Source organism: Lathyrus oleraceus, chromosome 7, assembly GCF_024323335.1.
Source record: "Lathyrus oleraceus cultivar Zhongwan6 chromosome 7, CAAS_Psat_ZW6_1.0, whole genome shotgun sequence".
In the NCBI taxonomy this organism is placed as follows: domain Eukaryota; kingdom Viridiplantae; phylum Streptophyta; class Magnoliopsida; order Fabales; family Fabaceae; genus Lathyrus; species Lathyrus oleraceus.
In genome coordinates, this window is record NC_066585.1 from 157,550,410 (window position 1) to 157,568,259 (window position 17,850).

General features: G+C 33.8%; 1 protein-coding gene across 1 annotated transcript; it reads right to left on the reverse strand.

Moving 5' to 3' along the window:
• Positions 1 to 11,337: 11,337 nt before the first annotated feature.
• On the reverse strand, positions 11,338 to 12,061 carry LOC127102574 (uncharacterized). Its single transcript, XM_051039929.1, has 2 exons — positions 11,693 to 12,061; positions 11,338 to 11,613 (listed from the first exon to the last, which is right to left on the reverse strand). Exons 1-2 carry the CDS (start codon positions 11,831 to 11,833, stop codon positions 11,338 to 11,340), a joined length of 417 nt encoding a protein of 138 aa, XP_050895886.1. The 5' UTR covers positions 11,834 to 12,061.
• Positions 12,062 to 17,850: the final 5,789 nt, after the last annotated feature.

The window sequence follows — 17,850 nt, forward strand, 5'->3', positions numbered from 1 at the left end:
ATTTTACGGTTATTAAATTTTACAGTAAAATTAATTACAATATCATTGCATAATGCCTTTTCTCAATAAGAATAAATTTAATGGAGATGCATTGACCGTATAAAAAAGCTATACACTGTCATCCAATGAGAATATATCATTATGTCATGTAAGGGTGTGTAAAAAAACCAATTATCCATAATCAATTTGGTATCCAAATTGTTCTACTTTTAAAAAATCAAACCAAATGCTAAAATAAAAATTTGGGTATCCATTTTATTATCCAAATATAAACCGTTACCCATTATAAAAATTTGGTTTTGTTATTGGATATCCAAATTTTACAATGCTTTAAATTTTTATATCTGTCTGTTTTTATATTTTATCACATTATAAATCAATTTTATATTTTATATTTTTTTAAATTTCATAAAAAGTTTTTTTAAAAATAAAATTCAAAAATTTTTTTCTTTTCACGAAAAATATTATATTTGGATGTTTTTTTTCAAAAAAATTATATTTGATATTTTTTTTCAAATAAAATTATTATTTTCTTCTACATAAAAAAGATATTTTTTATCAAAAATATTTTGTATTTTTTTCAGTAAAGAAATTAGATTTTTTTAAATAATTTTTTTTGATAATTTTTTTAATTTTCAAAAAGGTTATTTTTTCAAATTTTCAGAATAAAAAAAAGTTTCATTTTCAAAAAAAAAATAATTTTAAATAATTTTAATTTTTTATAATTTCAGAATAGAAATTATTATTTTATTTTCAATTTTTTTTTTCGATTTCCATTTTTTTTAATTTTTTTTTTCAGTTATTTTTATTTTTAATCGAGATATTATTTGTGGTGATTATAAAAGTCAAATTTAAAGTAATTTTTTAAAATAAATATTTTTTTTACATAAAATAGTTTTATAACTCGTGAAAATAAAAAAGTTACTTAAAATAAAATAAAATTATTTTTGATATAAAATTGATTTTTTTTAAATATAGTTTTAAAAACTGTTTTTTTTATAAAATTGGTTTTGAAATTGATTTTTTTAAGAAAATAAAAAATTGGTTTTAAAAAAATTGATTTAAAACTGTGTTTTTTTAACTATATTTTTTGTTAAAAACATGTTTAAAACCGAACCGATCCACTTATAAACCGGTTTTAAGAAAATAAATTGGTTTTATGAAAATGGTTTTAAGATCCAAACCGAACCATATATATTATTCAATTTGGTTTGGTTTATGATCCATGCACACCCCTAATGTCATGTCAGACAATTAATTTAAAAAATTCAATTTAATTTAACAAGATACATTATTGTTATTGATTGATAATGTAAAATTAATTTATACTGTCAGCACATCATCTTTTTTTTCAATAAAAATAAATTTAATAGAGATGCATTGAAAATATAAAAAGAAATTACACAATTATTTAATAGAAATATACCATTCAACCGTATCATATAAATAATTTAAAATTTTCAATCACACGGGAAGATATATAATCGTCTTTAATAATGTAAAGTTAATTTGTCTTTTAGGTAAAAGTTATTTTAGTATTAATTATCGATCATAATACCAATGTACTCGAAAGTGATACGAGACAATAAAAATTAGTAGTAAGCTTGAAACAAATTTAAAGCATGTAAGTTGGATATTATAAAAAAATTAGTAATGATCCTTTTAGTGCTTTAATAAAAAAATATTATAAATTAATCCTTTAATTATACTTATATAATTTTATTTAGTCCTATCTATTAAGTTCTAGTGACATGACATGACATCAATGTCATTGATACAAATTTGAGTCAACATATGTAATTAAAAACTGATACACTTTTTAAATTGCGGAGATTTTGTTTTCGAAAGTTGAAAATAAAACTCTCACAGTTTAAACATTGTATCAGTTTTAAATTATATATGCCGACTCAGATTTGTACCAATGATTTTATTGTCACGTCACGTCACCAAAATTTAACATTTTTTTTCTTCTAAAAATTGACGAATAGGATCAAATAGAATAAATGAAGTGAAGTTAAGTAACTAACTTATAAAAAAAATTAATTTATGAATTAAGACGGAATATTAAATTAAGATAATGGTCTTAATAATTAATTTTGCCATTTGTGATCTTGCGTCCTACTAGGATGAGACTGACATGGTTGTTGCATTGTAAATTAGGCACTACAAGGTTGCTTCCATACAACACAATACAATATCTCAAAGACAACTTAACATAAAAGATTAGTCATAATTTATTTTTCATGGCGGACATTTTAATGATGTAACAAGTACTATTTTGTGCGACATGATACAAGTTGGTGCCATTCAATATTTACAATTAATTTAAAACAGATAAATATTTTTAATATATATATATATATATATATATATATATATATATATATATATATATATATATATATATATATATATATATATATATATATATATATATATATATATATATATATATATATATATATATATATATATATATATATATATATATATATATATATATATATATATATTTTGTTCCTTCCAGATTCTCAATTTGTGCATGAATCCTGATTTTTCTCTTTGTATCAGAGAATGAGGTATCCATTTTCGTTCCAATTTTCGCAACTCCTTTATATGGAATCAGTTTTATTCTTCATTTCCAAGTATTAATTTGTGTTTTTTCATTTTGTTTGCAGCGAAGCAAACAATTTCTGCAATGAAGAACAACCCACAACATTCATGGAAAAGAGACGAAGATGTTAAATTTTGTCTCAAGTATGTCTATTATTGTTCCCTCTTTTAGGAACCTAGGTAAATGTTATTATTTTTTAATGTGGTTCATACGTGGAACCCTAATTTTCTGTCAGTTGTATGTGGTCCAAACGACATGTTCCATTTTTCGAAGTTGTTTAATCTGAGATGTTGACCATATGCTTATTTAGTGGTCCCTTAATTTCACATGTAATGGACTCAGGTGTTTAATCTAATATGTATTTTAAAAATGATTTACATGTTATCTAATATTCAAAGTATTAAATTAAGATTACATCACAAGGGTGAACTTGTAGACTCCCATATTAAATGGTATATGGGTGGGGTAGTGACATAAATGAGCTAGAAGACAAAATATTGACTATATATTCTATATATTATTGGAGTCTTTTATTAAATGTGAGGGTTATTTTAACATGAAGTGTTTGTGGTATTAGAATCCTAGGTTTAGCTTTAGTAGAGGAGTTAGACCCCTAAACTAGGATGATGATGTGTTGAAACTCAATGGAGATCTTAGTGGATTCGAATTGGTTGATCTGTATGTGGAGCATGATGTTGATAACCCTGAAATAATAGATGAGGCTGAGGCAGTTCATGGATTTAATGTTGTAGATGATGATGATGTTGAAGTTAACCCTGATAAGGCTGATGTTATAGTTGATGATGATACTGAAGTTAATCCTGATAAGGTTGATGTAGTAGTTGATGATGATGTTGAAGTTAACAATGATAAGGATGATAATGTTGTAGTTGACGATGTTGTTGAAATTAACAATGATAAGGCTGATAATGTTGTAGTTGATGATGATGTTGAAGTTAACATTGATAAGGATAATAATGTTGTAGATGATGATGATGATGTTGAAGTTAACCATGATAATAATGATACATATGCCAAATATGTTGGAAGTGAATGTTATTCTTAAAGTGACATTGATATCAGTGAATATTCTATTGACCTAGATCAGACAACAATCTTACATGCTGAAAATGAGGATACCCAAGCACAATCTGAGAAGTCTCAAGCTGAGTTTGAGCCCAATCATGATGAAGATTCTGATAAATTGCATACACCTACTGAAAGTGGGGATGAGCAAGAGTATGATACATTTCCAAGTTACAAAAGTGGTGAGGCCATCAAATTCCGGTTGGGTATGGTTTTTAACAGTAAATAGTTGACAAGGAGTTGATAAGGGTATGGTTTTCAATTGCATCAAGAATATGTTTATGATTATTATAGGTATAACCAATAATATTTCTATTTATTTTTGTTGCCAATTTTTATACTTCTGTATTTATATGTTCTATTGTGTTGTATATGTATGCAGGAAGGTCACCTTTATGAAGACTTATCCATATATCATTCTCCTAAAAAATGGTCCGCAACTTTGACTTATACATGTACAATTAGCAGTGAATCCCCCATTGATGCAAAAGGGGAATTGGTCATCTCAAACTATAAACCCACATGTACTACCAAGAAAACTTGCAATAGTTACTTGCCACAGGTGTGGAGTCATGGGACACAACAAGCAGAGTTGTAAGGGAAAGAGAGTTGTTGATAGGGCTATACCAAAGGGTGGCAACCAGACTAAGAAAAAACTTGATGGCAACACTGATGGAGATAAGAATAAGAAGGCAAAAAGAACCCTGATGGAAAAGAGAACAAGAAGTCCAAGTAAAATCTAGAAACAGAAATTGGATCTTCATCACAAGCACCAACCCCTACATAACCAACTCAATAATAGATTAATGAAGAATATAGGATGGTGTTCTATATTTTGTAATGTTTATTAACCCAATATTTTGTGTCATGAACAAGGGTAATGTTTCTTTTTGTTATGTAATATTTTATGTCATAAACAAGTGTAATGTGTTCAAAATAAGTGTCATGTTAAACTTGTTAAATCGATGTTATTTTGATACATTACTGTTATTTTAGACATCTTATGAATATGTTGATAAATTGATAGTTTGTTAAAGAAGTGTCTTAATACTCATAGTTTGTATAACCAATAAACCATAAATTGATAAGCTATAAAGTTGAACTATTAAAGTCATATTCATTCAAAGGCATTAAACAATACAAATTACACCAAATCAATGTCATTGACACATGACTAAACCTTACATTACACCATTCAACAACATTTATTCATCTTATTCATAAACTTCACTACATTCTTACTTCAATACAATACACAGAACCAAACCAATTAATAAAGCAAAAGTGATTGACACATATAAATTCATCACCTTCTTCATAAACTTCATATTAATCTTCACCTCTTCTTCTTTGATCTTGACAACACTTAATTTCAACTTTTCTTCACTTAACTTCTGGTTCAGATTAGAGATTACTTCCTTGACTCTTGGTGACATTTCTTCATTAAACCAACTAAAATGGTTGCATCTCTTATAACCTTGGATCTGGAAACACACAAAAATTTCACGGTGTTGAAGATGAATGCCTTGAAGATGAATAAAATAAAACAAAATTGTACCTTAAACATTCCATAGTCGTAAAAAGACGACATGGGTTCGATTCGGTCCAGGAAGTCATCAATGGAGATTCCAGTCCATATTTGCACTTATCTTGAATGTATTACACAACCTTTATGTAACTTGACTTGGAGCTTTGCGACATGGAACTGCGATTAGAGAAGATGAAGATGGACAATGATTCCTGTGAGTCCAACTTTTAAAGTGAACAACAATTGAAATGAAGAATGATTGAAGTGCGATTGGAGAAGATGAATACGAGCACTGATTAAAGTGAACCCAAATTAGGGTTTCAACAGAGGATTGGGGAAGATGATATGAAAAAATGCAACTGGTGATGAATTGATATATAATATTATATTTATTTCAAAATAATAATTAAAATTGAAAATAAGAATTAATTTAAATGATTTATAATATAAAAAATATTTATTTGTTTCAAATTAATTATAAATAGTGACATATGGCACCAATTTATATCATGTGGCACAAAACAATACTTGTCACATCATTAAAATACCTGTCATGTGCAAGGGGACTACAGAAAAAAGGAATATGAATAACATGGACCAAATAGTTGATTTTTTTTAAACACGGTGCAAAAAGTTAAGAATATTAAAATAGGGGGACCAAAAGTGCATTTAAGCATTTTTAACTAACTTATTAGTTGAAATTAATCATTTAAAGATGAACAAGCAAAATATTATGGTTTTGAACTCACGCCCTTGTATTTGATGTTCCTAGTGATGACAATGGATACTCATGGGCACGGGTACTAGTCCCTCGTTACATGTCTCATTTAGTAAATATGTTATCGTACCTCCCCATACCATTGTGGGTATCCGCGAATTTTGAGATACCTACGGGAATTTGCGGATACCCATGGATATATTTTTTAAAATTTTAATTTACTAACTTTTTTTATATGTTGTAAATTAAAAGTTATGTGTATAACTTTTGAAGAATACATGGAAGAAAAACTTAAACAATTAGGGTTTTAAGTGAAAAGATGATTACCAAATTAAATTAAGTGGCTATTAATGAAATGAATTTATCAATTATAATGATTTTAAAGGATATTTAAGTGATTTTTTTAATTATTAACGGATAAGAATATCCACAGAAACGGGTACCATCAAACCCGTATTTGTGTCGGTTAGAAAACAAATAATTAAAGGGTTAAATACACTTTTCCCCCCTGTAATGTTAGCGAGTTTAGGATTACCCCCCTGTAAAAATATTTTTTGTAAACCCCCCCCTTATGTTATGTAGATTCCTTCATAGAACCCCCTAATATCCAGGTGGCATGGAATCTAATAAGAGGTCCTACACCTGGCATATTTTTAATTTTGTTAAAGTGATTATGTGTCATTTTACACTTTTTAATTTCAAATACCCCCTTAGAAAATTAGGGTTCTGAACATAGCAGGGAAGACGAAGACGAAATTTCCAGGGGAAGACGAAGACGAAGAAGAAGAATGCAGGGAACGAAGCAAACGAGAAAGACGACCGCAGTGAAGACGAAGATGAAGACAACCTCAGTGAATACGAAGAAGCGATCCAGCTCAGTGAAGACGAGCTCAGTGAAGACGACCGCAGTGAAGACGAAGATGAAGACAACCTCAGCGAATACGAAGAAGCGATCCAGCTCAGTGAAGACGAGCTCAGTGAAGTGTCCAAAGTCCGAGGTTAGTAAAAATTTGAAGTTCATCAATGTCGTAGGGTAAAATTTTGAAATCAACAATCTTTGACATGTGGGTATAATATATTGACAGGATTCACAACACTTTAGTGTTACACTCCACCATGGGGGTGAATTTTACAGGGTTTTTGAAGAAGAAATTATATACAGAGGGGGTACGGATACGACAGTTAATGGGATACATGTTTCAAATTGGAACATGGATAACATTGAGAAGTTGTTGAGTAGGTTAGGGTATAAGGCTGATTGTGTTAGGGTATGGACAAAAGTTTTAGAAATTCAAGATGGTTTTTTTCTGATTAGGAAAGATGATGATGCTGTTGATGATTTTGCTCTATACTTTAGTGCAATGAATGTGAAAGGAGATTTGTATGTTGAACATAGTACTGGGAACATGGACCCTGCTGATAGGGAACCTAAATGTGTGAATGATGATGACCACCCCCCTGATAATGGAATTGATGGGTTAGATGAGGAGAAGGTAGAGGGGTTAGATGACAGTGAAGATGAAAGAGCTACTGCTTACTTTGATGGTTTTGAAGGAATAGATGTTACTAAGCCTATTAGGTGGGAGCCCAATAACAGTATGGAGGAGCCCAATAAGACTATGGATTCAGATGATGTATACTATAGTGATGAGTTGAATAGTTCTGACCCAGATGATTCTTGTGATGAAGAAAGGCCCAAGTATGCTAGGTTTAGGAAAGAGCATTTAAACAAAGACTTTATATTCAAGTGGGGTATGGAATTCAACACACTTGATGACTTTAGGGCAGCTATCCGTGAGTGGTCAGTGCTTAATGGGAGGGAAATTTCTTTTGTGAAAAATGAGGGAGATAGGGTAAGGGTGGTGCGTAAGCATAAATGTGGGTTTTTAGTCTTATGCTCTAAGGTGGGCCACAAGGAGACTTTTGCTATAAAAACACTTGTACATAAGCACACATGTGCTAGGGTTTTGAACAACAAGTCTGCTAGCTCAAAGTGGGTGGCCAAGCATGTGGTAAAGAGGATGCAAACTTCTGATACAGTCAGGATAAGAGACATCATCCAAGATATGAGGCAAACATATTCTGTGGGTATTACTGTTGCAAAAGCATGGAGGGCTAAGCTAATTGCCAAGAAGATAATTGAAGGTGATGCTGACAATCAGTATGCTTCCATATGGAGGTATGCAGAAGAACTAAGAAGGGTAAACCATGGCAACACTGTGAAGATAAATGTAGAAAGACCTAGTCCATCCATACAACCAAGGTTTGGGTCATTTTATTTCTGTTTTGATGGCTGTAAGAAAGGCTTTATTCATGGATGCAGACCATTTGTGGGGGTTGATGGATGTCACTTAAAGACCAAGTATGGTGGACAGTTACTTATTGCTGTAGGCAGGGATGCTAATGATCAATACTTCCCTTTGGCATTTGGTGTGGTTGAAAATGAAACAAAGGAGAGTTGGAGATGGTTTATACAACTACTAATGGAGGACATTGGTCAGGATAGAAGATATGTATTTATCTCTGATCAACAGAAGGTATGTATTTAACTCTATCTTTCTGTTGCAAATTATTCTATTCTCTAAATGTTGAAAAAATTTCTATTTTGTATCAGGGACTTGTGGCTGTATTTGAAGAATTGTCTGATACTATTGAGCATAGATTATGTCTTAGGCACTTGTATGCTAATTTCAAGAAAAGGTTTGGTGGAGGAGCCCTTATTAGAGATTTAATGATGGGAGCTGCTAAAGCCACATACTATCAGGCATGGGTCCAAAAGATGAATGAATTGAAGAATGCAAATCCCAATGCTTGGACTTGGTTGATGGTTGTTCCTACCAAAAGCTGGTGTAAGCATGCCTTTTCTTTTTACCCTAAATGTGATACATTGATGAATAATATCTCAGAGTCTTTTAATGCTACCATTCTAGCTGCTAGGGACAAACCTATACTCACAATGTGTGAGTGGATAAGAAAATATCTGATGAATAGGTTATCCACCTCTGCAAGTAAACTAGAAAATTGGCCACATAAGGTGATGCCAATACCTAGGAGAAGGTTAGATAATGAGGTGTTCAGGAGTGGTCATTGGTTGCCAACATGGTCAATTGCTGAGACTTTTCAGGTTACACATAGTTACAACACACATGAATTTATTGTTGACATTGCTAAAAGGTCATGTAGTTGTAATTTTTGGGAATTAGTAGGAATTCCATGTAGGCATGTTGTAGCTGCTCTGAGTTATAGAAAGCAAAACCCTGATGAATTTGTTGATGCTTGTTACACAAGAGAAAAGTTTGCACTATGTTATGGATTTTCAGTAAGTCCAATCAATGGTCAAGATATGTGGCCAGAAGTTGAGATGGAACCACCTCTACCACCTGCATATAAAAATGGTCCTGGTAGACCTAAGAAGATTAGGATAAGAGAAAGTGGAGAGGATGGTGCAAGGAAGAGAAGATCTGGTGTTGCATATAAGTGCACCAAATGTGATAATTTTGGTCACAATGCTATGACTTGTAAGGCTACCACTCAGGATCCCAATGCACTTAAAAGAAAGGTAATTCATTGTGATATACATTTTGTCTTAGATTCTACATTCTGTCTTACATTCTTCATTGTGATATGCATTGTGATGACAACCATACATTGTGTCTTACATTGTAGAGAAAACCTAAAAAAGGACATGTGCCAACTGCAACTGATATGCCAACTGCAAATGATGTGCCAACTGCAACTGATATGCCAACTGCAAATGATATGCCAACTGCATCTGATATGCCTGCCCCAACTGCAACTGATATGACTGTTCCAACAAATGTGCCTGTTCCAACTGATCCACAGCCTCCAACTGATATGCCTGTTCCAACTATTATGAGTCAAACAGGATCTAGTGTGGCTGCCTCAATCACAAAACAATCCAGAAAAAGGGTTGAAAAAAACCTATCATCAAAAGAAGGCAAAGTGAGAGGATCAAGTTGAGTTGGTTTAAAAGACCCATAACAGGTGAAGGAATATCTAGTGACAAACCAATTACCCTACCAGAAAATGAAGACATACCCACTTCAAAATGAGGGACTGATTATTATGTTTCTGCTATGTATTTTGTAATCCTTTTGGAAAACTCTTTTGTAATGCCAACTGATCTTTGAAGACATGTATTTTGTAATCCTTTTGTAACAAACATATGCACTTACTGTGATGATCAATTCTAATGTATCAGTTTAACATTATTGGTGTGTATTGTCTATAAAACACAATGGCTAGTCTGTCACATTTTTTTCTTGTTTTTCATAAACCATGAATTCTGCAGAGAGCCATGGCTAGTCTGTGCACTAATCTTACAACAAAACCATGAATTCAAAGTGTATATACTAAGAAAAAACAGAAATATAATATTTCCAATAACTGTATATACTGTAGTATATTTTCTTTCTAAGAATACAAAGTGTAAAATTTAATGTGGAAAAAAGTGTGAGAAAATATGGATGGTTATATTCCCTCTTATGGTTAAACCATCACATAAATACGTTTCAAGTTGGAACAGTCAATAATTGGGAAGCGTTTGAATGTTGAAGGATTCAATGTCTGAATGTGCTGTTTTGTCAAAAAAGGAAATATAGACTTAATGCAAACAATAAGTTCTACTGTCACAATGGTACACTTCAGATGAATTTCTCAGATCATATATTACATTTGTTGATGTACGGTTTACTTATAAAGTTACTTTCAAAATGGCTTCTGTTGCAGAGCCGAAGAATAAGAGAAATTATTTTAAGCTGCTACTTCACATCACAGCGATGAACTATTGCTTGTATACGAATATGTTCCAAACCACACTGTTGATTTTCATCTCTAAGGTGATCTAGCAAGAATAGACACACTGCCTTGGCATATCAGGATGATAGTTTCGGTGGCAGAGTTGGCTTTTCAATGTTTGCAAAGGGAAAAGGAATTGAGACCTTCCATGGATGAGGTTTTGAGATAGACTAATCTTACAACAAAACCATGAATTCTGCAGGACCTAAAGAAAAAGCCAAAGTATTTAATTACATTCACCTTGAATTCTGCACTGAAAAAGTTTAAGAGATAGACTACATTAATATATTTCAATTTATTTATATGTTTACTATGTCATATTTTCTTTAGAATTACTGACTATAAAATTGTTCTGTAGTTTTCTGATGATTTTGCAATTTTGCTCTTTCATTATGATATAACTTTTTTCTGTCATTATTGGTAGATTGAATGCTGAAAGTTTAATCAAATAATGATGCTGCACTGACAGTTTAAGATTGATGAACAGATTACATTTCATTGATGAACACATTACAAGTTCAACATTACATTGCTGAAAAACACTAATGACATAACAATTACATGACAGACTCATTAGACTAACTTAACCATAGCTGCTATCAACATCCATGACAGACCAATTACAAACATTAACCATAAATTTTTCCTCTTTTCCATTGCAATCTTTTTCTTCAGTTTTTCTAACTTGTTAAGCTTTCCGACTCTGCAATCTATCTCCTCAACAATCTCTTTAGCAAATTCAATCAAATAAGCCTTGTTGACTTCACATTGGCGGCATCCGGACGGATTGGTTTCTTTCACTGCAAACTCACTGACCAAATCATCCCACAAAAATAAACCGCACCCATTCTGCAATTTGAGACAAACACCACCAACAATTAATTTCGAAATCAAACTCAAAATAATAAAATGCTTCAAAATTGCTCACCATATTATTCCTGCATTTCCAAAATTTGCGACCGGGGTTTTCAATTGACTTGGAGACCAACAACTTCATGGTTTCATTGCATCCACATCTTGGTAAGCCGTTTCCAACTTCACTCGTGGAAGATGCCTTGCTGCCACCCATAACCCAGATGAAGGGGACACGGACGAAGATGAAGAGAGGGATGGATTTGGGGTAGGGATGGATTTCACGAAGAGAGAGAGGGATGGATTTGGGATAGGGATGGATTTCACGAAGAGAGAGAGGGATGGATTTGGAACCCTAATTTCTAGTTTATGCCATGCTGGAGACCTAATGAAGATTCACATGTGAAAATAAAAAAATTAAAAAGCCACGTCTGAAATAAAAAACCAAGATTCCATGCCACCTGGATATTAGGGGGTTCTATGAAGGAATCTACATAACATAAGGGGGGTATTGAAAAAATAACTTTACCAGGGGGGTAACCCTAAACTCGCTAACATTACAGGGGGGTAAAGTGTATTTAACCCATAATTAAATATCTGTTTATTTTACCCGTGGATACCCATTAAATTATGCAACTCATGCCCGTGACGGGTTTTACTCGTGAATACCCATGAATACGGATTTTTCATACCTAAATATTTCTACACAACTACCAATTAAGCTCGGAGACGACTAGATATAACTTTAGCTCTCACTATTTTGTCTTTCTCTCTCTTAGAAATGGAGGAATAAAGGAAGTAAACAAATTTAGGTATGGTAAAAAAGTCTAAATTTTTTAAACATAATATATTATAATCAATCTTTACACAAATTAAATATTATTAGTATTACTACTACTATTAATAGATTAAACATAAGAGGTGATTGTAGTTTGAATCATTTGAAACAAATATCCATATGTAGTTAGTCTTTTATATATATATATATATATATATATATATATATATATATATATATATATATATATATATATATATATATATATAATTTAAATAAAAATTAATGTGATAAAAATAATAAAGATGGTTTTACAGCTTCAAAGGTTTATTAGTAAATTAAAAAAAAATTATGCAAAAACATGAGTTTGAGAGTTCAACCAAAATATGGTTTTTGTTCCGTATCGAAATCAGAAATATGTGTAGTCAGGGAAGCTACGACGGAGGAGAGCTTCTAATGCGATGGAACGGAGAGTATTCAAATTATGTTTGAATTTTTTTACCTGAAATGGCGTCATCCGCATATATAGAGGAGTTAAATAACTAACTCGCTAACTTGTCGATGTAGAATGCGGAGGACCGTCAGATGCATTAGAAGGATGAATATCCTGCTTCCATATTACTGAAGGTTCAGTGGTGAGAAGAATGTTCTAAATTCTTTAGTATGTACTTGAATTGGATCTGGGATGTTGCGCCTGGAGGTGGTCAGACTAGAAAATGAACATGCCTGGATCAGATCAATTCAAGGAGTTCTTTTCTTATGGCGATCGAATCTCTAGGGATGGACCAGATCACCGAGTATATGGTCGATCCAAAATAGTTTCCCCTTAAGCCCTTGCACTTAAGGAGTAGAGGCGATGGTTTGAAGGATTCTCATACATCGGCTATCAAATATACCTTTTTTGCTTAAACTATCCTATAATTTCAAATGCCTTTATAGGATTGATTATGATCATCCCAAGGAACTGAAATACTCAAGTATTAAGTGCAAGAGAAGTGATTTTTGATAAGGCACATTTCGCTTCGTAAGCCCAATTCATAAATGTGGAAAGAACTTGAGTCACTTCTTTATTCTAGGTTTTTCTTTTCTCTTGTTTATGAATCTTTCGTCTCTTATTTTCCTCTAAAGCATTTCTTTCTTTTTCTTGAATTTGCTATCGTGATATGGCGAAAAGACCTCGGAAAAACATGGAAATAAATCAAGTGAACCCATATTCTTCTTGTTAAGGTTCCACATCATCTTCAACTGTCTCCATCTTCACCAAAGAGGGGAACTTAGTTGGGGTCTTTTCTGACGTTGGTGAACCGTCACTTTGGGGGCTTACCATTCTTAGTGACGAAGACAAATTTTGTAATGAGTATGGAAATTGTATCATTCCTCTGTATGATTATTGATTTTTAGTTTATGGGGTTTTGTTTGCCCTTTACCGCTTTTGAAGTGGATGTTCTCAACTATTTGATGGTAGCTCTATCTCAACTTCACCCCACCAATTGGGCATACATTAAAGCTTATCAGCAGTTGTATGAGTATCCAAAGGGAATACTCTCCACTGTCTTGTTTTTCATCTCTTTCACTAGGATCGAAGCACTTCGGCCCGACCAAAAGGCCGGGGTTTGGTTCTTTTGGTGTCGACGATACAAAATTTGAAGACTTCCCTAAATCACCCTCTTTCATATACCAGTTCTTTTTTGTCACCCCCTTCACCCCAAGGCTCATATAATTATTTGTGCGGTTGAACTAGGGTGGAAGAAAATATAAGCCTATGTTTTCCCATTGTTGGTCGGTGAAGCACTTTATTTTAGAGAAGGACTCCTATATTTATAAAGCAAGTGACTTCACTGTCGAGGATTCTTTTCAGAAGAAGAGTTTGTTAGTGTTCGTCAATCGCTTGGGCTATGTCAGTGGTGTAGTCCCTTTAGACAAGGTTGAGAAGAAGCGTCAGAAGCCTTTGATAGATGTTTCCTTGCTGATAGAGTCCCGATCTTGTGAATGTTTCCTGGATGCCTTTGGTAAGTTCATAATTTTATTTATACTTCACTATTATCTTTCCTTCGTTGTATTTGACTTTGATTAATCATTGTATTTTTATGCAGATGTAATGGAGCATGAAGTAAGGGTTTGGGTCTTATAACGAAGAATACAACCACCTAGCCTTGCTAAAAATCCTCTTCCTCTTCCTAGTTCACATGTGAATCCCGAATCTTTCCCCGACCCTTCTTATGATTGTCGTGATTTTGCCTTTGATGAGGAGTGGGCATTTTTTTCTAGCCTTTTCGGGCAGTCCTTATGGGAAGAGTTGTACGCTTTGTATCTTTCTACTAAGCGAACTTTTATCACTTTGTCCCTGGATGGATTCAGTTGTTGGGAAGCTCTTTAGTTCGAGAGGGTGTGCGAGGAAAAGGTCTGGCTAGAGAGGAGTGTGAACAGTTTGACATCCTAAAAAAATACTTATTTAAGGGAACTACAAAAACTCATGCTTCTCTATAGGACATACGTAAAGATTTGTCCCCGTTCAGCCTTCCTAGTACTGTCATTGGTCAAGTGATGCATTTGTCGAGAACGTTGGAGAAAAAACCCAAGCACTTGAATCTTCTCGGAAAGAGTTAGAGTTCTTACGCGGAAAAAATTCTTCCCAAGCTCGACAGTTAAAAGAATTTGTCTCTGTGAATATTGGGGTGGTTATAGAGTCTTTTGAAAATGCGTTGCAACGAGTGGAGCATTTTCATCATCCACTGACCATTTCGAGGGAGCAAATTCGCCTAGATCAAGTTATTCAAGATGGCCGGATTGTTTCTACCCTTGAGTAGGGCTTTTGTGTATGTCTTTTTTTCATGTACTGTGACTTCGTTGTTATTGGAGTTCTCGTATTTGCCTGTGATTTATAAAAAAAATTATGTTACAAATTTTTTTATAGGAAAAATATCAAATCGAACCTAACTTGCATGGTGCCAGATGTTTTGTTCTCATGTGACTGATGTTAGGCGTTGGTCTATCGTTCGGAGTATATACTTTGGATTTCGTACTTCTACGCTTAAGTCTTTTGCGGAGCCATGTATGGCTGTTTCGCGAAAGAGCATGTTGCATTAAGATGCACATGTTGTTTCGATGGAATGTCGAGGTAGTAGCGCAAGTTTGTGCTTGGAATATGCTTGCACGGTAGAAACATTATTGACATTTGATGTGTTCGTATGTCAGATCGAAACTAGTGGTACATGAGATCGACTTCGTTTATGCTCCTAGTGGTACCTGTAAGTATTTCATGCCAAACAAGCTAGACACGACTATGCCTTAATCACGTTTACGTGGATAAGGTATGCATCCGGTTAATCATGGTGGTGTCTCAAATTATACTCACGGATGAAGGGCATGAAATTGACTAGATGCAACCATGCTTTAAACTGTGCTTAGCATCATAAATGATCTTACTCATCCAATTGCAGAGGATCTTTGTCCTTTCCCCCGAGCCTATAGCTCGGATCGAGGTTGACGTCTCCATGCTTCACCACGCTCGCCCTCAGATTGGCTCGATCCAGGGGGTGCACCAGCTATGCATGATAACATGTATTTATTTTACATGGTTATTTGAATGTTGTACTTAGGCATGCAAAGCGTCTCTGATAGCACCCCTAGGGGAATTGATTGTTGTAGTCAGACGTGCAAAGCATCTCCTATAGCTCCCCTAGATTCTGAAGGTGTAAGAGGAGCTATGGGGAATTGATTGTTGTAGTCGGGCACTCAAAGCGTATCTGACAGCACCCCTAAATTCTGAAGATGTATGAAGCGTTGTAGAGAATTGATTGTTATAGTCGGGCGCTCAAAGCATTTCCTACGGCACTCTGGAATTCTCACTTTAGGTATTAATTGCGTTGGTTGTACCTCGTTTTCGGTGTTATTGTCAATAATCACAAAGGAATAAATAATTCAGATTTTTAGTGACTGTATTTATAACAGGGAATCGTTATGCTCGGGATACATCTGAGTTTATACATGTAAATTTTCATATACGAATATGATAAAGGAATAAAATGAAACATAACCAAGCGGGTATACCACTACTTATTTCTTATGATGGGATTTTCTTTGCTTAGCCATGATTTAGGGTACGAATGTTTAAGTTTTGAAGTTTCCCCTCAAGGGAGGTCATGTTGATCTCCATAGCGGAATTCTCTCTCTGATCCTATTGGAGTGTGTTGTGTATCTTTACGGTTGCTTCAAGATCGGCGAGTAAGACTACCAGCTCACCATGGAGTTTATGGTACTTGAGTTTGAGGTACACGAACGAGGCCACGATGTCCAATGCTATAGTGAAGGGCCTACACAAGATGCAATTGTAAAGGCTTCTGCATGGGATGACTAGGAATTGGGTATTTATTAACCGAATGTCTATACCCTCTCCCACGAATACCATCAGCTCTATATAGCCCCAGGGACAAGTGGTCTTCCCATTAAATGCTTGCAAATCTGATTCGTCATACAGTATCAAGTTTCCCTGATCCAAGCCCATTTTTCTTGAATAACAAGAAGTAAATGATGTCACACGAGCTTCCACCATCTATCAGAATTCGTGAGACGTAAAATTGTCCCGTTGTAGTTATGATTACCAATGGGAACTACTCGTTGGGGATTCCTCAATCCTTTTCGGAGTCTCGGAAACCTAGCATGGGTCGGTTTGATGTGATAGGCAATGAGTTGCCTCCACCCTTGTAAACGGCCATCATATTATTGATCTTTCTCTTAATCGTTCCTTTTGATGTGGGATTTGCAATAGGTGCTTCACCAGTGATGGCGACAATATACAAGTGTTTATCCTTCCTTTAGAGGATCCTTTTCGATCTCATTTGCTGCTTTGGACCTATTTTGATAAACTCCCTTTATTGATCAAAGATTCAATCACTTCTTTGATCTGAATGCAATTGTCAGTGTTATGGCCATGTCCCCTATGGAAACGACAACACTTCGATTTATCTATTTGAGTGGATTTCACACAATGTTCCTACTTTCCTAAACTTGATATTTACATATTCTTGGTATATTCTTCCAAAAGAAGTGTTTAAAATAGTATACCTATCGCACCCGTTGTATGTTTCTTCATTGATATCTCTTCGCCTACATGGGTCTTTTCCAGATGGGCACTCATAATGAATATCGATGGATGAGGCCAAATTTTCAAAGCAGGTGTTCAGTTTATCCTCAGACGTTATATATGGTTGAACCAGGTTTAACATCTCTTGAATTGTCCCTACCTTTTTCTTTCCAATTTTGGTGCAGAAAGGAAGATCATGAAGGAGGCCATTCTCGAAGATCTAACACTGAAGAGATTCTTCGGTACCTTCAACTTTTATTGCAAACTAAGTGAATCGGTCTATGTATGATCACAAACTCTCTTTTTCTCCTTTCATGATGCAACTAAGTGCGGCTATAGTAACTAGTTGTATTTTTTGCGTTGTGAAATGCAC

What these genes read in the sequence shown, in the direction of transcription:
- LOC127102574 (XM_051039929.1), bottom strand. Translation starts at nt 11,833, where the DNA reads ATGGGTGGCAGCAAGGCATCTTCCACGAGTGAAGTTGGAAACGGCTTA. An exon ending in GGAAATGCAGGAATAATATG is followed by an intron (nt 11,614 to 11,692) that starts GTGAGCAATTTT and finishes CTCAAATTGCAG; the next exon opens with AATGGGTGCGGTTTATTTTT.